The 22,876-nt window shown below is 43.3% G+C and overlaps 1 protein-coding gene across 2 annotated transcripts in view; it reads right to left on the reverse strand.

Annotated features, from left to right (window-relative positions):
- Nmu (neuromedin U) overlaps positions 1 to 14,740 on the reverse strand; it is a 28,039-nt gene extending 13,299 nt beyond the window's left edge. Inside the window, exons 1-3 of one of the 2 annotated variants that reach the window (XM_037209334.1) lie at positions 14,491 to 14,740; positions 8,172 to 8,230; positions 1,900 to 1,947 (exon numbers count right to left, since the gene is read on the reverse strand). In XM_037209334.1, the coding sequence (XP_037065229.1) occupies positions 1,900 to 1,947; positions 8,172 to 8,230; positions 14,491 to 14,602 (219 nt within the window). In that variant the 5' untranslated portion in view covers positions 14,603 to 14,740. The remainder of the gene's footprint in view (positions 1 to 1,899; positions 1,948 to 8,171; positions 8,231 to 14,490) is intronic. The other variant, XM_028864191.2, reaches the window with a different exon arrangement.
- Positions 14,741 to 22,876: the final 8,136 nt, after the last annotated feature.

Here is a 22,876-nt window from a genome sequence, read left to right on the forward strand (position 1 = left end):
GTTAATAAAATAATAGCTAATGTGAAAATTGATATTTAAAGTATCGAAATGTATTGAAATTAATATATACACTATAAATGTAAGTGACAAAAAGCACATTTGTCAGGCTCTTCTTAATGGGAGGCCTGCCCCTTTCTGAATGGAGACAGGAGGAATGGATGGGGGAAGGGGAGGGAGGAGGTGGGGGAGAGAGGGGAAACTATGGTCGGGAATAAATAAATGAAAAAACTGAATTAATTTTTAAAAAGGTGTGCAGAAATGAAGTCCAATAAAGAGTTAGTTTGTGGAGCTGGGGCAATGACCCAGTGCTTAAAGTGACTGCTGCCTAAGTGTGAGGCCTAAGTTTGGATCCTCAGAACCCTTATAAAGGCAGAGTTGATGCGTCAGCCCCATCCCAGCCTTAGAAGATGGAGACAGGGGATCCCTAGAGCAAGCTGGCTAGCAAGACTGGCCATGTAGACAAGATCTGGGTTTGATTGACAGGCCCTACTCCAGTGAATGAGGTGGGGGAGAGGAACGGAAGATGATTCCTGATGTTACTCTGGAGCCTTCACACGCATAGCACACATGTACAAGTGTTCACTCCCCCGACACACATCCATCCCATGTCATTCACCTGACAGCGCTTCTTATGGTTTGAATTTGTCTCCCAGAGACTCACATGTCTGAACACTGGGTCCTTAGTTAGTGACACTTCAGGGGAGTCTGTGGAGCCTTTGGGAGGTGAATTTTTTGTTGGAGGAAGTGGGTCACTGGAGATGGGCCTTGAGACTCTATAGCCTGGAACCATTTCCTGTCGCTGCCTGCTTCCTGGGTGCTGATGCAATGTGAGCAGCCAGCCTGCTGCTCTTGCCTCCGCGTGTCCCCTGCCGGCATGGACTGTATCTCCCCGAACTGTGAGCCAGGACACACCTTTCCACCCTTCACTTGCTTTTGCTGGGGTGGTTTTCACAGCAGCGAGGAAGTAACGAAGGCAAATGTTGGAGTTGGAAGTAAAAATCTGAAATATTGCTTAGAAGATCTTGCTTCCCTCCCCTCTGCCTAACCCCATGCAAATGCCTCCGACTTCTGGCAGGGAAATCTCTGCAGCTAGGGAATGGCATTGCATCCACTCCTGCCAGGATCACCAGATGGAGAACCATAGGAATAGTCATTGAGCCTTGGCCAGAGGATGTGGATGAGGCACATTCATTTCTGTCAAGGATTCTGGAGGTACAGAATAGGAGAATAAAGTCAGGAAGGTGAACTCTGGGTCCCTGCACTCAGTCCTGCAGGTGAAGGTAGCAGCATCCAGTAAAACTGGGGCAAGGCTAACACACTTACTTCCTGCTCCTCAGGTCTCCACGTGGAGGAGGTAGGCTAGCACTTCCCTCATCCCTCCTCCTATGGGAAAAGAGGTGAGCTGCCTCCTGGGCAGCCTGGACGCAGGAAAGCGGGCCTGCACACCTCAGCCTTTTGTCTTCTGTTCAGCTGTACTCATATGGGATCTGCCTCAGCTCTAGCGGGAGACTCAGTGCCACCACCTAAGCCCTTCCAGAAAGCTTGATCTAGAACAATATCCAAATTAGCTTTTTGATAAGTGTTCCAATAGGTTCCAAACTCATTTAAGAGCAAGATATTAGCTCTCTAGATAGGGCAGTAGGTATAGCATTTTTAAACACAATTTGATTTTGAAATTAGCATTTGATAGCTCACAATTTCCATAATAAATTTGTTTTACTTGAAAATAAAAGGTTAGCCTTTTAAAACAGAAGCCCACAGTACTGGTAATACCTGAAGATAATACAGTAATATCTAATATGTGACAAGTCTTAGTGAGTTCAAAGGGGAAAATGGAGATTTTTTTTTAAGCAGCAGGACATGCCTCCATTACTACAAAACACCTTCATATGAAATTACCTGGGGCTGGGGATCAGTAGACAGAAAGGATGAACAAGCTTCATGCACCTGTAGAAAACAAAGACATCAGTTACATCCTAGACACAGAAAAGAGTCCCAAACCAAAAGCAGACTTGACAGTGCCATCATGGCAACCAAAGAGCCACACAGCCTTGAACCCTAAGTTCAGAGAAAAGGCAACTCTAAAGCCTTATTAGAAAGTCCTGCATGCTGAGCGTGACAGTATATGCCCATGATCCCATCTCTGAGGTAGGAGGATTGCTATGAGTTAGATGCCAGATTGGACTGCCTAGTAGATTGAAGGCTGGAATGCATGGTAAAACCTTATAGAAAGGAAAGAAAGAGAGAAGGGGGAGTGTGAAAGAACAAAGGAAGAGAAAGGAAGTCCTGGAATTGGGAGTTGTCCAAGAGTCACTCCCAGCCATTGGAATATATGTCCCCAATAACAGCTGATAAAGACCATCGGAGTGTGTGGAGATTCCTCAAACACTGATGTAAAGGTCAGAGTTCTGAAATCATTCAGCCTGAGCAACCTGAGAACATGACCAAAAAATTAGCCTCAAAATGGAATGCCATTGGTAGCTGTACAATTCTGCACTGGACATGACTCTAATGTCATCTCACTTAGCCTCCTAACTGAATGACACATAGCATATAGGAAAACTCTTAGGACAGCATAAGCCAGAGCTCCATCTCCTAATGAACGCTTACTCAACTATGGCTGGCAACTTCTGTTCTCAGTCTTCATCTTAAAAAGAAAATGTTAGAGGTTTTACATTGTCGTACACAAGCTGCCTGTGCCTATAATCCCAGCACTTGGAGGCTGAGGCATGAGGATCCCAAGTTCTAGACCAGCTTGGACTACCTAGTGAGACTGTCATAAACAAGCAGAATAAAACACAAGCAGAGATTTGTAGTAGTCATAAAACCCTATGCTGGCAAGCCCTAAGCTGTGTGTCTGCAGGGTTTATGGCATGCATGTCGCTGGTGGCCTTTCAAAACAGGACCAGAAAGAAAACAATAGCACTGATGCTTGCTTGGGTGTCTGGGTGGTTTCAGTTAAATCTTCTTTATGGCATAGCATCACAGAACCCCTTCCCGTGTCGGAATTCTTTATTGGTCTACTTAATTGAGATTGTCTTCTCACGCCAGACTAAGAGGGGTAGTTATGTTCCGCAATGGTAGCTTCTTAAGCTCCTTGTTGACAACATCTTGAAATATATGATTCTTGAGCTTAGAGAAAAGAAAGGGAATAAGCTAGTGTAGAAAAGCATGGCCTCCCCTCTGTCACATCCAGCTCACAGAACACATCGTCTCTGCATATCAAAGGTAGGTGAGGAATATTTAGAAATTGTGCTGTGTACCAGCTCCCACTTATACACACACACACACACACACACACACACACACAGTAAGAGAGAAAGAGAGAGAGGGAGAGAGAGAGGAGAGAGAGAGAGAGAGAGACTTTTTGATTCAAGAGTTATATTGTATTTAACTTGACCAGAACCAGTGTTAAATAAAAGTTCTTAAATCGAGTTGAATTTCTGAAAAATAAAAAAATGTGAAACAAGAAGTCAACCGAAGGGTAAGCTGAAAAGACGCTGCCCTCTGCAGCTGTGAGCGCTGCCTGGTGCACAATGCCATCTTCTCCAAACACACGGTCTGTGCGTTGGTAGGCTGGGAGGGGATGGCTTCTCCTGAAGCGCTCATGGTGCAGAGAGGCTGGTCGCCATGGCACACCTACGGGAACTGCTGGGTAACACTGGTACAGCAATGGTATGCTGAGACACTTGGCTAGTATGTTAACGTCTTTAACCATCCTTTCCTATAAAAGAAGGACAGTGTTTTCACAGTAACTCACCTCCCTACACACCAAGCTGCCCCCATATCAGTGAAGCGGCCTGCGCACAAGAACAGGAAGCCTTGAACCTGCTAACTGATCCGTGCATCAAGCTGCTTAAAGAAAAACATCAGAAACTTCACAAGCTGAATTAACCCAATTAGGAGATCATGGTAAAGCTTCTGGTTTTTGTACTCATTCACTGGAGAGGGGACAGCGGCTCCATTCTCTCCCTCACCATGTGGGTAAGCATTGGCCAGCTTTCAGCTTTTGAGATCTCTGCATGGTCTGTTGGCGAATTTGTTTGAAATGGACAGACCTCAGAACATGGCTGGAAAAGCACATGCTTCCAGTGTCTGGGCCACTCAAATGTAAAAGCCTCCAGCAGAAAAAAAACTGCCTTTTGTGTTGCTAACAGGTCGCCTTCTGTGCACTGTTGTTGGGGTTTTGTTTTGTTTTGTTTCAGGGGAGCTATACAGGGTCTTAGTGTGTAGCCCAGAAAGGCTTTGAAATTGCCTCCTGAATACTGGTACTACACTTATATGCTATCACACTTAGCTAGCATATTAATTTCCTTAAATATCTTTTCCTATAAAGGAAGGACAATGTTTTCATAGCAACCCTTCTTCCTAGCATTATGATCCAAAATATTTTCCAAAGCTATTCAAGGAAAGGGATCATTGCAAGCTAAAATATATTTTACATATTGTACATTAGTGTGAATTATTTCAATTATTCTCCTTGCTTTATGTTTTTCCCATGTTCTTTGGTGATCCAGTGAAGTAGAGACCCTTCTAATAGACTCCATGAATATTTGTACTTTTTAAAGAACGTTCGGTGCCTGATACTTATCATTTGGTTTTTTCCCTTACGTGCTTTGTTGGGGGCTGGCCTAGGCACAGAAAGTTCTCAGCTTGAAGTACAGCATCATCATTAGCCTTGTTTGTAATATCTTCCTTTATTATCCTCACTCCATCCTCTCATAGATAACCCTTCCAATGTATTTGATATGCACCTTTCTTCTGTAAGTATTCTTGTAAAATCTGTTTTGTCTGCATACATGGTACTTCCTTAACATTTTTCACTTATTTTCCACTTAACTAGCCATGCTGGAAAGTGTACATCTAACATGTGGCTTCTACCCATTGCATAGCCCTCTAGACTGTGCATGATAGCATATTGCCTATCCGCTTCCCAGGGATGGTCAGACAGCTGGGTTCCATTTAATTCTTTCTACAAACAGAGCTGCAGCCAGGTTGTTTAGCTCTCTTCCTGTGAAAAGCTTCCTGGGGACTCACTTCCCAGGGGAGGAAATGCTGGAGCATTTGAAATTCTGTTAGAGAAGTTTTCCCTGATCCTCACTCACCTAGGTACATCTCTCCTGTTCCTCTATGATTTATCTTTTATGTTTGGCTCTTTAATTCCCCTCATATCATCTTTGTACAGAGTATCGGTTTTAGGTCCCTCAATACAGTGAGTCGGTTTCAACCTGTTCTTTTCTTACTTGGACTTGCAGTGCTGTTTATGTGTGTGTCCATTCTGCCTTTGGGCTGACTTCTTCCAGAAACAGTCTTTTTAGAAAATGGTGTAGCTAGAGATATAACTCAGGAGTAGAGCACTTGTCTAACACGACTAATTCCCTGGGTTGAATCCCCAAATACTGCAATAAACAAATAAGCAAATAGAAATGGAAGAAAGGAAAACAGAAGAGGCTAGAATGCAGGTGTGTCTTTTTAGGAGTGAGCCACAAAAGATCAGTGAAAGAGTGAAGAAGAGAAACTGGGATGAGAAGGAATTTACTAAGGGATTGTCACCATGGCCGACTGGGGTTCTGTCTGCCTAGGGGTGTCTGGAAGAGAGTGTAGAATAGGCTGCCATCAGCCACGCTAAGGGAGTTAAGGGAGCAAAAATAATTTCCTACCACCTCCCTTCCTGCACCATTTGAGTGCTACCCTGCATGGTGGTGGTGGGAGGCGACTCTGGTTTTGCCAACACCTGCAGGGCAGGCAGAGCAAGCAGAGGCACAGAGGCTTGCGATAAGAAGTTAACTGGCATACCTGGGACAGCAACTGTTAAAAGGTTGGACTCTGCAAGCGCTAGCTTTTATTCCATTACTTCATGCTTTTATTTCTGGGTCCTTATCTGACTTTTCCAAGCTGGAGTTTTATAGTAGTTTTCGTAAGCAGGAACAGATAGTTCTCGCCCCTAAGCTCCCTGTGTTTAAAATGTCCTCAGGATTTGTAGACATTTAGGTTCTCGTGTCAATGTTAGGTTAAATTTAGATGTTCCTTTAAAAAAGTAAGTGGGATTATTCTAAATAAAACCACACTGATAGTATGGGATTTGCTTTTATTAATTGGAGGAAGACTGGGTGTTTTTATCATAGTGAATGAATTCTACCGAGTCCTCTGGCCAAAGCACTTGTCACAGAGGGTTTAAGCTAGATCCCCACACTCACATAAAAAGCCACCATGCTTGAAATCAGAATTGGGGAAGCAGAGACAGAAGGTACCGTGGGGCTCACCGATCAGCCAGTCCAGCCTAACCTGCGAACTCCAGATCTCAGTGATTAACAAATCTCTTAGCAAGACAGAAAAAGAAAAGTGCCTTAGCTAGGTAAATGGCAGACTTGTGAATGCTAGAGAAAGGTTTTCTTTTATAGAGAAACGTGTGAAAGGTTGACTGTGTAAGAAAACATGGGCTTTGGCCAATGACACAAGAAAGGAATTCTTAGTTCAGGGCATTTTTAAAACTGATCATTTCATACCGGCATGTATAATGTGGTTCTGATCAAAGCCACTGCATTTGCTCCCCTCCCCGCAACTCCCCACCACTTTTCCCTCCCAACCTCATGTGCTTTGTTTGTTTGTTTGTTTTTGTTTTTTTGAGACAGAGTTTCTCTGGTGGCCTTGGCTGTCCTGGAACTCCTTCTGTAGACCAGGCTGGCCTCAAACTCACAGAGATCCGCCTGCCTCTTCCTCCCGAATGCCTGGCTTCATGTGCTCTGATTTCATTCAGTGCTGCAGGGATGTGCTTGGGCATAGGACCATCTTCTGGAGCATAGGTAGCCTTGCATGCAGCTTATACTTTCAGGCTTTTATAATGAAACAAAATGTTCTCTGAAGTCTTAGCTATAGCTTGAAATTTTTGATTTGTAGTGTTTTTGTTGTTCAATTCTAATTCTATTTCCTTTTCATTCTAGAGTCATTCACCAAAAATGCTACTTATTTGAGGTATTTAAGTCATGAATTTGTTATCATTTTCTTACTGTATTGCATTATGTTTGGAAAAAATCTGCTAGATCCTTTCTAATTTATGGAACCTTCCTTTCTAACCTAATTCATTCTGCTTTTTTTTTTAGTGCTCAAGTTTCCCCATGATTTTCTACCAGTTGTTAGTCTGGTGGAATCTGAGGCTGAATTGTTGGTATGTGCTAATGATGATGGCCACATCTTCTTGTCCATCTTATGTAAGCATATAAATGCCTGCCTCTCCATTTTGATAGCTTGTTTATTTGATTTTATTTAATCATCCATTAAGACTGCTAACTCAGTTTTCTTTTAGTTCATATTTGCTTTGTCCATCATTCCCATCCTTCCATACTTAAATTCCTCCCCATATTATGTGTGACTCTTGTGTGTGGGAGTGATGGAATGGGTATAGTAGGCACTCACCCTAGGATTTGCACATGCCAGGTAAGCATTCAACCACTGAGATGGATCTTCAGCCATTACGTGTAATGTATTTGAGTACCTTATCTGCATGTCTGCCTGCATGACAGAACAGGGCATCAGATCCTATTACAGATGGTTGTGAGCCACCTTGTAGTTGCTGGGAATTGAACTCAGGACCTCTGGAAGAGTAGCCAGTGCTCTTAACCACTGAGCCATCTCTCTAGCCCCCAAGGTGTCATTCTTCATAAATAACTATCCTAGATCTTCAACAAATAGAACACAGATCCAATCTGAGAATTCATGTCTGTAAGTGGTATATTTTAGCATGTTTACATTTATTAAATTTACTCTATTTTTAAAGCTTGTTTCTGCCTTCTAAGTTTTACCATTTGCTGTATTATTTCCTTTTACCTTTCCTTCTCTCTTTTTAAGCATTTCCTGAGATAGTATCTTGAGATTCATGTATCTACATATATGTATTAATCTATAGACCAGGCTGGCCTTAAACTTATATACATCAGTTTAGTTTCACACTTACAGGAATCCTCCTGCCTCAGCCTCCCAAGTGCTAGAATTATAGGTGTGTTTCACCATATCTGGCTCTTTTATTGTAATAAAACACTTTTAATTATTATGATGTCATAATGTTGGTAAAATCACAGTTGTTCCCAAAGTTCAATCATACTATTTCACTTTACCATAGTAATTATAAAGAAGAGTGAAGTTTTCACTCATTTTTGAAAGGATAAATTTTTTACCTTATTCCATAATTGTAGTTCCTGTTCTGGCTGTAATCTTTGAGGTGATATTGGAGCACCTAAAAACAAAATTTTGAATACACGTTAATGTTACTGTGATAAACACTTCAAATACATTATTCCTTAATCCTCATGTCAAACTTCTAGGTAGTTATTATTATTATTATTATTATTATTATTATTTTATTCCTAATTCATGACAAGAAAGCAGAAGCAAGGGAGTCATGTGTTTGATTTTGTTTTTTTGTGTGTTTGTTTGTTTTTTGTTTTTGTGTTTTTTTTTTTGGAGACAGGGTCAGTGTGTCTCCCACGCTACCCACAAAAGACAATCACCTGCCTCAGTTTCCTGAGTGCTAGAATTACAGACGCACACCTCTATGCTTGGCCTCAATGCAGATTGCCAAACATCTTTGGCTGACATAAATCCTGATAAGTTCTATTTCCCCTAAATCTGCTGCTTGTATTCAATATTGCTTCAATATTGCCTCAAGTTCTTAGCGGGTTTTTACTATTATTTAGGTTATAATAATAGTCGCAATTAGCTACAGTTTCTGTGCTATTGATTTGATTCTGGTGTGTGTGTGTATGTGTGTGTATGTGTGTATGTGTGTGTGTGTATGTGTGTGTGTGTGTGTGTCTGGTGTGTGTGTGTATGTATGTGTGTCTGGTGTGTGTGTGTGTGCTGGGACTCAAACCAAAGGCCATGCGCATCCTGGGCCTTTCACTAACATTGCCCAGTCCTTCACATGCTCAGCGATGTTCATAGCAGCATTATTTGTAATGCTGGAACATTCCAGAACCTGGAAACAACCTAGATGCCCGTCAAACAAAGAATGGATAAAGAAAATGTGGTACATATACACAATGGAGTACTACTCAGCAGTAAAAAACAATGACATCATGAAATTTGTAGGCAAATGGATGAAACTAGAAAATATCATCCTGAGTGGTGTAACCCAGACTCAGAAGGACAAACATCGCATGTACTCACTCGTAAGTGGATACTAGAAATAAAGCAAAGGATAACCCAACTACAACCCACAGCTCCAGAGAAGCTAGGAAACAAGGAGGACCCTAAGAGGAACACATACGATAACCCAGCAAAGGGTAAATAGATGAGATCTACATGAGCAAACAGGGGGTGGGGGGTAATGGAGGGCAAGGAATGGGGGATGAGAGCATAAGGAAATGGGAGGTTCGAGCTGGAACAGGGACAGAGTGGAAGAGCAAGGAAAGAGATACCATGATACATGAAGACATCATGGGAATAGGGAGAAACAGGGTGCTAGGGAAGTTCCCAGGAATCCACAAGGATGACCCCACCTTAGACTACTAGCAATAGTTGAGAGGGTGCCTGAACTGGTCTACTCTGGTAACCAGATTAGTGAATACCCTAATTGTCATCATAGAGCCTTCATCCGGTTACTGATGGAAGCAGATGCAGAGATCCATGGCCAGGTGCCAGGCCGAGCTCCAGTAATCCAATCAATAAGAAAGAGAGGAGGGACTCTATGAGCAAGGAACATCGAGATCACTATGGGAAAACGTAGAGACGGCCAGCCAAACTAGTGAAAACCCATGAACTGTGAACCAATAGCTGAGGAGTCCTCATGGGACTGGACTAGGCCCTCTGGATAGGCAAGACAATTGTTTAGCTTGAACTGTTTGGGGGGCCACCAGGCAGGGGGAATGGGATCCATCCCTGGTGCATGAGTGGGCTTTTTTGGAGCCTAGTACCTAAGGTGTGACACCTTGTGCAGCCTTGGTGCAGTGGGTAGGGGCTTGGACCTGCCTCAGCTGAATGTACCAGGCTCAGCTGACTTCCCATGGGAGGCCTTGACTTGGAGGAGGTGGGAGTGGGGGGAGGACTAGGGGGAAGGCTGGGGGTGGAAAGAGGGAGGAGGGGGGATCTGTGGTTGGTATTAAAGTGAATAGATTTTTTTTGGATCCAATCTCCTTATGAAATTTTTTTATAAAAAATAAAAAAAGGGGAAAAAATGCCCAGTTCTTTCTGTGGTGGTGAGTTTTAGAAATAACTTTATAAGCATCATGTAGAGAGTTGATTAAATTGAGAACCAGTGGAACTCCCTTTCATGGAAAAATCCTTCACACAGTGATACATTTCTCACCATACCACAACTATACATGTCAGGCACAGTTTCCCTGATGAGCCACATTCTGAGCTCTTTCTGCCTGCAGGAAAGGATTAATCTGTGATTTCGAATCTCCATAAAAGTACCTGAAGATCTTCCTGAGTGAGACTATTTGACAAGCATTTCTGTGATTTATTCATCTTTATTTTACATGCATGTCTGGTGTCTGAGAAGGCCAGAAGAGAGCATCAGATTCCATGGACAGTTGCAAGGTCCCACGTGAGTGTTTGGGAACAGAACCCAGGTCCTCTGCATGAGCAGCTCATGTTTTTAACCACCAAGTCATCCTCCAACTCCGGCATTCCAGCTTAAAGAACGCAGTTTTCCATTCCCAGCCCTTATCCTCCCAGGACTAAGTGAAGTTTCTAATCAGCTGACCTGCAGGAGGCTAGACTTCCTTACCAAGACCATCGGGAGCTTGACTGATTCCATTCAAACCCCAAGCACCCATGAGCCACTTAGAATGGCCATTGTGATTAACCACTTATATCCAAACCAAAAGGGGAATGCTTTGTAGCTCTCCTGCAAAACACATTAAGTCCAGCCTCAGGTAAGAAAGGTGCAGAACCTAAAATAAAACGTTTTTCTATAATTGATAGAAATCCACTAGTACCATCTGACTGAACATTGTTTTTCTCTCCCCTGTTCTAGAGTTGATACGATGTTCCCCTCAAGCCCCTTCTGGTGTTAGTCTGGTTTCTGCTGGGTAAACTGTAAAGAAAAGAGGTTATTTAGTTCAAGTTTTGGAAACTGTAAATCTAAGCTCCAGCCTTGAGTGAGGACCTCAGGATGGATAGGGAACTGCTAGACCAGTGGTTCTCAGCCTTCTTAATGCTGCAGCCTTTTAAATCAGTTCCTCATGTTGTGGTGACCCCCAGCCATAAAATTGTTTTCATTAATACTTCATAACTAATTTTGCTACTGTTATGGCTTGTAAATATTTTGAGAGGTAGAGTTGTGTCGGAAGGGTTGAGACCCAAAGATTGAGAATCACTGTGATGGAGTGATTGTGTAATGAGAGAGAAAGCCAGAGGACAGGGAGGAGCCAATCTCAATCTTCAAACCCACTCTCCAATGATCTAGAGTCCCAAGGGAACTCCTTTAATCCCTTCTGAGGGCAGACTAACACACCCAATTACCTGCTAATCACACCAACACACCCAATTACCTACCAATGCCCCACTAACCCCACTTCTCAAGGCTCATCATCTCTCAGCATTACCACACTGAGAACCAAGATTCCAAAACTTAAACTCTGGAGAGTGTGCTCAATCCATGTTCCTGGGATGTGGACTTTACACAGTACTGGAAGGAACTGGAACTTGCACTACCCTTCACATTTTCCAAAACAACACTGCTATTTTATTTAGATCATAAAAATAGCAGCTTTTGCTCATTTTCTTTGAGGTGTTTCTACTTAAGCACTAGGTAATAAAACAGACCCGATTACTTTAAAGGTGACACGCATGTTGTTCTTGCTAACACTTCCCTGCAGTTAGCATGTGAGAAAGTTACTATTAACTGAACATTAAGATTTAGTCGATGAACGAGAGATCTGGGTAGGAAAGACATTTCATTGTTTGTCTTTGCCATTTGATCTCTTATTGCTGCAGGCATAATCAAGTGACTGGCTGATACCCAAAGTATATTCCTCTTTACGAGAAATTTCCCTCTTCCAACATGATCTGCGAGTTAACTGTTTCCACCAGCCTGGCTGGCTGGCCTTTATCGTCTGTCTCATTAGCTCATGCCCTGTGGACTCTTGTACTTTTCCCCCCCTTTCACTAAGAATGTTACTTTTATTGACATTTATTTTCTTCTGCTTTTATGGCATTTGTTTTGTCTCTTTTTTTAAAGAAGTATCTAGTTATGCTGTGGATATCACTCTATATAAATAAAACACTGGCCAGTGACCAGGCAGGAAGTATAGGCGGGACAAGGAGAGAGGAAAATTGGGGAAACAGGAAGAAGGGGGAGAGACTGCAGCCACCGCCAGGACAAGCAGCATATAAAGACTCTGGTAAGCCACCAGCCATGTGGCAAGGTATAGATTTATAGAAATGGGTTAATTTAAGATATAAGAACAGTTAACAAGAAGCCTGCCACGGCCATCCAGTTTATAAGTAATATAAGCGTCTGAGTGATTATTTTATTCGTGGATTGTGGGACTGCGGGGCTTGGTGGAACCTGGAGAGAAGCCCTCCAGCGACATAGTTACATTTATGTTCTGATTGCTCTTGTTAGATCGCCTCCGACTCTTGCTTAGGTGTGCTATGCCTGTCCCCCATGTTTAGGAGCTCGGGACTAATTGCAGATCACACTGGCTGTTCACCCACCCACTCCCCATCCCACTACATTTTAAGAGAAATGAAATTTGTTTTTTCCTGTCTGAAAGGGAATGAAGGCAGACAACGGCAATCAGAGAACTCCCCAGACAGTGGAGGAAGCCTTTTGCTTGAATAATATCAAGGTTATTTATGATGTGATAGGTCAGCCAGCACATTTGCTCTTTTGGAAATGAAAGTGAAGACTCATCTATTTTTTAGGAACCTGATGTCCACCTAGTTCTTCAACACAGTGATTTCCCACAGCACATTGCACGCAACATTCATGGAAAGCATAGCTTTCCCCCTAACAAAATATTTTTTTTTAAAACTATAGTTATCAGGGCTGTTTCCATGGCTAAGATCTCTGTGTTCTTTCAAGAGCCTAGGTTCAATTCCCCAAACCCTCACGGTAGCTCACAACTATCTCTATAACTTAGTCCCAGGGGATGCCACACCCTCTTCTGGCCTCCCTGGACACCAGGCACACACGTGAGGCACAGACAGACATGCAGACAAAACACCCACATGCATTAAATAAATAAATACAAATAAAGGCTATGATTATCTGGCCAGAGGCAGTTTTTCTGCCACTGCCAGACTGCTAATCTCTTTGCAATGCATTAAGTAAACCTGCTTTCTTTCTTAAAAAATGAAACAAAACAAAAAAAAGAACAAAAAAAACCCACTATAATTATCTCCTTCCTTGAGAAGGAAAATGAAATTATCATTCTAATATTTCCAATAAGATATTTAAAAGACAAAAGGCTAATTTAGGTCTTCATAAGTCATGGTGAGTTAGTACTGCAGAAGGTTAATATGCTACCATGTAGTTGCTACCTGGCTTTGCTTTCTTTCAGAGGACAAACTTGTGGGCGCTGGGGATTGAACTCACGTCTTTGTGCTTGGCACCAGGCACCTTTACCAGATGAACCATGGCACTCTCCTTGTTACCTTGCTTTTCAAATGAGGAAGCCTGTTCTTCCTCAGTGTCTCAGGAACAAAGATCAAAATAATGAAAAAAGGGCAATAAAAAAGGTCAGGAAAAAATTATTTGGCTCTTTCCATCTCTAATTGAGGGGGGCTAGGCTATGAACTCCGAAAGCGCTCCGTGGCTGTGATGTGAAGTCACTCAGGATTTCTGAAAAATTAACAACCTGCTGACCCGGGCCTGAGCTGGAGAATTCACGTTTGTAACAAGGTAGTGTTTGGAATAATTCAGGAATGAGTGACAGTCTCCCAGATGACCTGGTAACTAAACTTTCTTTACAAGGGTCACATTTTGCTCTGCTGCTCATTCGGAGCTTCAGACCTTCCTCCCAGGTCTTGCTGATTCTGTGTTTCCTGGGAGCCAAGCTGCGGAAGTCCCTGTTGTGATAAGATCCCAGCCGCTTTGCTAGTCTTAGGTGCCTATCGCTAGAAACCCTGGTAAGCCTTGCATACTTGCTTCAACTTTCTGTGATCAGAACTCTCTAATCCTTCTGAGAACCTGTAAGCCTCCGGCCCCTCCTCCACTCGTGTGTAACTCAACAGCCAGCTTACCGGGAGGCTGAGCACACCCCAACTTTACCTCTCCTAGGCAAGGGGAGCATCAGAGTCCCCCCCCCTCCAATAACTGCCATGAAAGGGAAAGTATTTTAATTTTCTTTTAATTCCCACTACGGAGTCTGCAGCCCGTCTCTGCTGCTTCCTCAGCTGGCTGTGGTCCTGAGCCAGACCATGGCTTCAGTGGAAGGTGGGTTCCAGAAACCCAGAGAGGAGGCAAGGGAGGTAGCGGAGAGCAACCCGTGCAGCAGGAGCCTGAGGGGCGAGGGAGGCAGAAGACGGAGGGTGGCATCTTACCTCTGCAGGCGTCCGCGAGGCAGGCGAGGAGCAGCAGCAGCCACAGCAGCGGGGATGCAGCGGCCACTTGTCCCCCAGACAGCCCCGGGCGGCCACCCGCTGCTCGCGACATCTCCGTCACTTCCAAGCAGCTCCGGACGGGGGGACCAGGGACCCTGCGCTGTGCGGGTGTTCTGGCTGTCCCTCAGCGTCGCGTCGGGTCCCCTGTGCGTCTCTTGCTGAGCTCAGCCACCGAAGTGACCATCACCGCGCGCCACCAACTTTTAAATCTGGCGCACACGTGGGCTGGGCCGGTGTGGTCTCCGCGCGCGTGACCTCGCCGCCCCTGGCTGCCTGGCGTCACCCGGACCTGCTGCCGCCCCCGCGGGACATGCTCTCCCTGGCCGGGTGTCTGACTCAGGGCACCACGCAGTTGGCTCTGAGATGGAGAGTGAAATATTAAACCATGGTGGTCCACTCCCACCTGTGGTAGGACTTGGGTGGGAGCCAGGACTTGGAGGGGGGGTGTCAGCCTCAAGAACCTGAAATCAGGGTGGTCAATCTGGCGGAGGTGGCAACACTGTCCCCTATGTCCCTTGGAATGCCACAGTATGCCTACCCCGTTTGTGTGGGTCCCCCGGCCTGCAGCTACATGAACTCCGAATCCTCTGGCTGTTTCCTTCCCTGGTTGGGCTCCAGTTTGGTGCATAGTGCCGGGGCATCAGAGCCATGCTACTTCCACCACAATGTAGTGAGGACGATACTGTCCAAAGCCCCAAACACCTGCAAAGTCCAAATCCATTCCCGGAGATGCAGTTGTCAGTTTAAAAAGGCGATGAGCAAAAGACAGGCTTGGGTGCCCTTGTAGGGGTGGAGATGGTGCGGTTGTCTGTGGGGCACAAGGCTAAGGTGGCCTTTTCTACCCTGAGGATGCTCTTCTCTCTAAATTCCTGTGGAACCTCACTTCCGCTATCCCCAGCACTCCAGGAACCAGCATCTACCAGGACACCGAGAAATATGATTCTAATTTCCTTCTGCAGAAAAAGGGCAACTGATCTTATTTGACCTCTTCTTGAAAGGTGAGGAGCTCCGAGGAAAGGGCAGGGAGGAAGCACATTACTGTTTCTTAAAGGGTCGTTTTGGGGTCATGTAGCCGTGGACTTTCTCGGGCAATTGCATTTAATATTCATGACATATCTGCAGTATAAAAATCCTTAAAAAAAAAACTATTGTAAAATGCACTGTTAAGATGTATGTAAGAAAATTCTGATTTAGAGAGAGTGAGCAACCTAGTCAAGTGTAGCATGGGAGACAGCATTTTGCTCTGCCCATAGGTGTCTTCCTAAACCAGGAGCGTCCTGGAACCCGGCAGGAAAGTGCAGCCCAGTGTAAGCAAGGCAAGTCTTTCTTTAAGGGAATCACAGTTTAGTAGGAGGATCATTCCCTAAAGGTAACTGACCTTTGGTAAAGCATTCCAAATTCATACCCAATAGCTGTGCAATTCGAGGTAGAATGAGGCTGTGTCTTTGGAAATACAGAGGGAAGTAGGGATGAAACCCCAACGATCAGATTTAAAAAATAATATTGGCTACTATTTTAAAGTTAATTATATACAAGAAACACGTGAGAAAGGCCGGATTCTAAGGAGGTGATGGATGAGAATATAGTTGATTGAAGATTGCTTGCATTTTTATATAATCCCAAAGTGGTAATAAACGGATTAATGCAAGTGGTACAACAGAGCTAAGTGACCTAAGAATAGGACAGGACCTGGGGACAGGGTAGTTGTGGCTCTGGTCTTCCTCTCTCTTCCTCATGTCTCCCAGAGGTCTCTGAAAGATCCCAGGTCTCAGTAGCCAGTGTGGTGTGGGTTAGCCATGGCCACGCAGTGTTATCTTTACCATCCCCCTCAGTGCCGGGAATATAAAAGAAAATGCATGCATTACCTGAGCTGGGCTGCTCTGAGCATTCTTAAATGTGTCCCTGGTGCCCATGGGAGAGTTTCCTGAGGTGTATACCTAGGAATGGAATTATTAGGTCAAAGGGGATGAGCTGGTTAAACTCTGTTGGAAATAAGTTTTCAAATGGTTATACTGACTTACACTCCCATCAACAATGAATGAAGTTTCATGGCTGCTGGTTCATGTAAAAAAAAAAAAAAATCTTTGTCAGTCTGGTGAATGTGACATTTCACTGTGGATGTACTTTGAAGCTTCTAGTTTATAAACGAGACCGGCTGCCTTTTTGTAAGTATATTGGCCATTGCTGTTTCTTCTTCAGTGAACACCCATTGATCTCTTTTGCCCACCCTTCACTTGGTTAGTTAGTTTGTGTTCTCACTGATCTATCCACAGGCTTTAAGTAATGTGGAACCCTTTATTTGTTAAAATGCAACAGACACCTCCCTACCTGTGGCTTCTTTACTATTTCATATGAGCTTGCAGTTTTGAAGATGTGTTTAAGGAAACGTGAACTCAGAGGTCACATCATTCTGAGACATGGATATCAAAACAAGGTAGATGGGTGAATAGGGGCAGATTTATTTCCCTAGGATCAAAGACTGAGAATAATTAAATGGGAGATGACTGTGTGTATCTCTCTTGTCCTGATATTTTTAAAAAGCTAAACTCTAGATCTGGATTATATCTAGTAGAAAAGAAAGAGGTCAGGATTAAATATGGTGACAGGTTGGGTTGGATACTGTTAGTCTTTGCAATTTAGTGATGACTGAATGTGTCTATTGTTGATAGAAAACCCAAAATTTGCTATATATTGTATTTCTGTCTTCATCTATCTCTTCTGATGCTGTAGGTATCGACCTCTCTCTTTGCAAAGTCAAGTCTTTTGATTGGAAGGATGTTTGGACAGACTATTCTTACTGGAAATCCCTCCCAGAGAAAGACTTTTCGAGAGACAACCAAAGCCATTATTTTATACAATGAAAAGACCACTTCAAACAAGACTGTCTCATGTGACTAATGATCAGCTAGAAAATGAGCGAGCAGGACAGCCCAATGTATAAAAAGGAAGAAAAAAGAGGAGGGGCAAAAGAGCAGGGGGCGGTGCTAAACACCTGTCAATCCAACCCTTAGGAGGCTAAGGCATAAGAGTTCCAGTGTGAGCCTAGACTGTGAAGCCAGACCCTGTCTCAAGAATCAGTAAACCAAAGCCAAACAAAGCAACAAAAGTACAATAAATACGAGAAAAGGAGGGATATAAGCCAAGTAGGTCATTGTCGTTTAAGAGGTCCCACTGTAGGGTAATTAATGTTGGTGAGACAGCGGGGCACAGAACTGTGAGAAATACCACATCTTTTGCAAGAGGGAAAATTTGCTTGCTTTTTGTAACGACTGTTACTAGTCACTTCAAGCATTTTCCAGAAATAATAACCCGTGCTATTCAAGGGCCTTCCCCATGGAGTGATTTTCAGTTTCATCCAATGCGTGCAGTCACTGTGAGGCAAAGTGATGGGAGGTGAAAGGCCCATGTGACAGTCCAAAGCCACCTTGGCTACTGTTCTGCAGAATGGACTGCTCTGGGGACTCCTGAAGTCAGCCGTCATTTGTAGGCAGGTGTCTAGTTACTGACTTCCTACATGGAGGTCAGAGCAGGCTGAGAAGCAGCAGCTCAAGATTATCTCAGAGACAGCTCAGAGGCATAAAATCCCTCTCAAAAGATGCAATAAAAGGCGTGATGGCTCCTGAAATCTCAGCTGTTGGAAGACCGGGGCATCAGGAGTTCAAAGCCAGCTTGGGCTAAACAGCAAACTTGAGACCAGCCTGGGAGAAGGAAGGAAAGGACGGAGGGAGGGAGGGAGAGATGGAGGGAGGGAGGGAGGGAGGGAGGGAAGAAAGGAAGGAAGGAAGGAAGGAGGGCAGGCAGGCAATAAAGATTTTTAGTAGAGCAAAGGCAGTAGTGGTGCTGGTTGACTGATGCCTACGAGGCTAGGTTTTCACATCATAGATGTTCTGAGGGCGAAGCCATTATAAGAAGCATCAGTCTATTGCTAAATTGAGATGCCACATTAAAACATTCCAATCTATTGAAAGCAGCATCTTTTCTTTGTTCCTTACATTGCAATTAGAATATTAATACACACCAATAAAAGATTTATTAGATTTCCTTGACACATTTGTGAATCACATCCGGACAAAGCTGGCAGATAAACACATACTCATAGGTTTATGAGGTTTTATAAAAATGGCACCTAAAATTAAATGATAACTATGAAAATACAAAGATAGAGTAATCTTTGTTATGTCTACACAGTACATTGTACAACCATTTTAAATGGCTAGATTGATTTTTAATCCACCTAAAATAAATGAAAATATTTCTATATTTCCTAAAAATGTGTTATTTATGAAAGCACATGATTTCCTTATATAGACATGTTCAGATCAACATTATATTGTGTTTTAGCCAAAAGCAATTGAAAAGAGGAAAAATGGGTATTATTCGACATTTTTAAAAAGTTAAAATAATTAAGAGATCTAGAATGAATTTCTAAATATAGAAACAAATGACATATTAGTGGGTGTCATAAAAGGAGATCACTACTCACTTAATCTTAAGCATTTCCATTTTAGCCCTGGTTTTTAAGTACCCTATAGAGACATGGATGCTGTAAGCTAAAACAGAAAATGGCCAGGCTAGGCTCAGATTCACTGTATAGCATAAACTGGCAATTTTCTGCCTTAACCTTCAGAGTTCTGGGATTATAGATATACACAGATTGATTTTGAGAAAAAGATTTGGCTATAAGTGAATAAAGACTAAACTACTCAAAATTGACTATCTTATTGTTATTAGAACACAAATATCTTAAAATAATAGCAATTATTATTTAACTTAGAGCAGCCTGACACACATGTATGAGAACACACATGCAAACACACACACACACACACACACACAGAGAGAGAGAGAGAGAGAGAGAGAGAGAGAGAGAGAGAGAGAGAGAGAGAGAATGAGAATAATTCAAGAGGTTAATTTTTCAGGATTGCAAATTTGAGGCCTGCCCAGGCTTACTGGAAGGCTAACTTGTCTTAAAACAAAACAAAACAAACAACAGAATCTTTTAAAGGTAGGGATATGGCTTAGTGGAAAAACATTTAGGAAGTGAGGCACCCTGTTCTTCAGACTTTGCCCATCCCACTAAAATAATGATAGAGAAAAGAAAAAGAAAAGCAATTAAAACATTTTCTTCTTAGAGGAAACTGAAAACACAGACAGGCAATTACTTCTTTCACCAAGCAGTCTCCCAGGCAGGGCACCTCTACAATTTTCTCTGGCATGACATCTGTACGCTCATCTGTCGGCTCAACAGCCCCTGGTAGAACTTGTTGGTCCTTAAAATGAGCTTGAATTGCTTTCTCTCACCTTTCTTTCCTCCCATGTTTTTATTCTAGCTCTAAGAATAAAATTCAAGAAATTGCTCCCGATCCCTATCCCCTTCTGAAACAACAGTATTATCTTGGTGTCTTAGTTGGCTTTCAATGCTGTGATCAAGACCATGACCAAAGGCAACTTGGGAAGGAAGCGGTGTGTTTATTTGTGTCCCGTGTCTCAATCACAGCTGGTCACTGAAAGAAGTCACGGTGACCTTGAAGCCGGTCAGGATCCTGGAGGCAGGAGTTGATGCAGAGGCCATGACAAGTGATGCTTACTGGCTTGCTCTCCATGGTCCACACAGACTGTTTTGTTTTGTTTTTCATACAACCGAAGACCACCTGACTGGGAATGACATCACCCACAGTGGGCTGGGCCCTCCTGCTTCAATCATTAATTTGAAAAATGCCCCCCCCCCAGACATACATGCCTACAGGTTAATTTTATGGAGGTTTTTTTTTTTTTTTTTTTTTCCTGAGGGTCAGTCTTTCCAGATAACCATTACTTGAGTCAAGCTGCCAAAAACCAACCAGCATAGCCTCTCACACAGATCTTTAGAGAACTGTGTTGACAGAGTAAAGAAAAACAGTCAAGGAAGGTGACAGAGTGCCTTCTTGATGATGTCATCCTTCCGCCATCTCCTGATAGTGGTGTCCCCCTTCCACTTAGCATTTCCTATCTTCCTGGAGTAGCTTTCTTTGTTCTCCTAAAGATTTAGTAGCACCTGCTACATGGTAATACACACACACACACACACACACACACACACACACACACACACACACGTGCACACACACACACGTGCACACACATACTTGCACACACGTGTGTGTGTGTGTGTGTGTGTATGTGTGTGTGAGTGTGTGTGCAAATGCATACATGTAATGTGTGTTTAGCTGTCTCCTTCTAGAAGAATGAAAATTCCAATTCTGGGATTTAAATCCTTTTTAGCATTTGAAAAAAAACATTTATTCTATATTTGCTTTCCTAGTGTTTCCATATCTCAAGTTTTTGGTACTGTTAGAGCCTGGCTCATAGTGGACACTGCATGCTATGAAAGTTAACAAGGGAAATAACAGGATTTGTGACATTTTCAACTACATTTTCTGCAGCCTTTAAACACCCACCACCACCACCACCACATAAATGGCAATGTTTCCTTACATTGTGTGGGAATGAGAAGCAAGTCATTGCTCAGCATCTTCCTAGGTTCTGCATTCTACTGTGTTCTCATCCACCTGGGAGACTTGGGATTGATAAAAAGTGTTACTAATCATATTATAGAAAATAAAAACAAACATAGAAGCCTTGTTAGCAACTAGGGCATTTAACCAGGAGAGCAGGGATTATTGGGGGCAGGAACTACACTCTTGAGGGACTGTGGTAAAGCTGGCTCTTCCCTGTGTACATCACAAGCAAGGACAGCGCTGGTTACATGGGAGGAAGCCTTCTTGGCATGACATCAAGTAGCAATGAGAGACAGAGGCAGGGGGAGAGGGAAAGAGAGGGGAAGGGAGGGAAGGGGAGGGAAGGGGAGAGAGAGAGGCAGAGGGAATAGAAGAAGGGAGGGAGGGAGAAGAAGATTGCTCCAGCCATCCCTGAAACTAATTCCATCTTTCGGCTTTTGGCTTTGGACAAATAAAAAATTGCCATTTGGACTGGGGATGTTAGTATGGTTGACAGAGTGCTTACCCAGCCCCCACAAAGCCCAGGGTTTGATCCCTAGCACCACAGAAACCAGACAGGGTGGTGGCAAACCTGTAATCTGAGCTCTCGGAGGTGAAGCCGGGAGATACAGAAGTTCAAGTTCATCCTTAGCTATATAAGGTCATCCTCGGCTATCTAACAAGTTCTAGGCCAGTTTGGGCTACCTAAGACCCTATCTCAAATAACAAAAACCTACCATTTTTTTTTTCTTTTGAGATCCAAAGTCCTCAACAGAATGACACTCAATCCACACCTAGGAACATTTAGGATGTTGATGATAAACACATGGAAGAGACTGGTTTGGAAACACCTATTTTCACCCCCTTTTGAATTATTTTATAATAAGGAGTGGAAGTGTATGGAAGTAGAATGATGATTGGAAAGGGGATTTGTTTTCTCCTATGACACTTTCTAAGTCCAACATCACCAGGAAGAGGGGAGTGGAGGCAACAACCACAATTTTCTTTAAAGCAGCCAGACTTCTCGGTGAACACGTGAGCCCAAATCTTGGAAACTAACTGAGGATTGATGGAGACAGAGTTGTGTCATCCTGGCTGGTCTTGAACTCCGGGCTCAAATGATCTTCCTGCTTCAGGCTCTCAAGTAGCCGAAACTGCAGGAGCACATCACTGTGTCTGGCTTAAAATTGTTTTCCTTTTCTTTTGTGGTGCTGATGGTCTCCCTAATGCTAGGCTGGAGTAGTGCTACTCCCTAGCTACACCTACATCATCTTATTTACATTTTTTTAACGACAGAAACTCACTATGTATTCTAACTTCAGATCCTCTTACCTCAGTTTCCCAAGCACTGGGATTGTAGTGATGCACCAACACACCTGACTTATAAAATTTTAATTTTAATATCATTATAGGTTAATAAAAAGTTGTGAAAATGTACAGAGAATTTCACTTAGTTTTCTCCAATTGTCTTAGTTAGGGTTAATATTGCTGTCATGAGGTACCATGAGCAAACGCAATTTGGGGAGGAAAGGGTGTATTTCACTCACAGTTCCATATAACTGTTCATCACCAAAAGCAGTGAGGGCAGGAACTCAAACAGGGCAGGAACCTGACGTAGGAACTAATGCAGAGGCCATGGAGAGGAGCTGCTTACTGGCTTGCTCAGCATGGCTTGTTCAGCCTGTTTTCTAGTAGATATGTGTAGATTCTTAGAACCACTCTTCTAACACACTGGATAGATTCACCCATTTGAAGTGGACATTTCAAGGCCTTTTAGTGAGTTTACTGTGTGATATCATCCTGGTTGATCCTGGGGTTAGAATACCTTCATTATCCCAAAGAGAACCTGC

This window comes from Peromyscus leucopus, chromosome 10 (genome assembly GCF_004664715.2).
Source record: "Peromyscus leucopus breed LL Stock chromosome 10, UCI_PerLeu_2.1, whole genome shotgun sequence".
Classification (NCBI taxonomy): Eukaryota; Metazoa; Chordata; class Mammalia; order Rodentia; family Cricetidae; genus Peromyscus; species Peromyscus leucopus.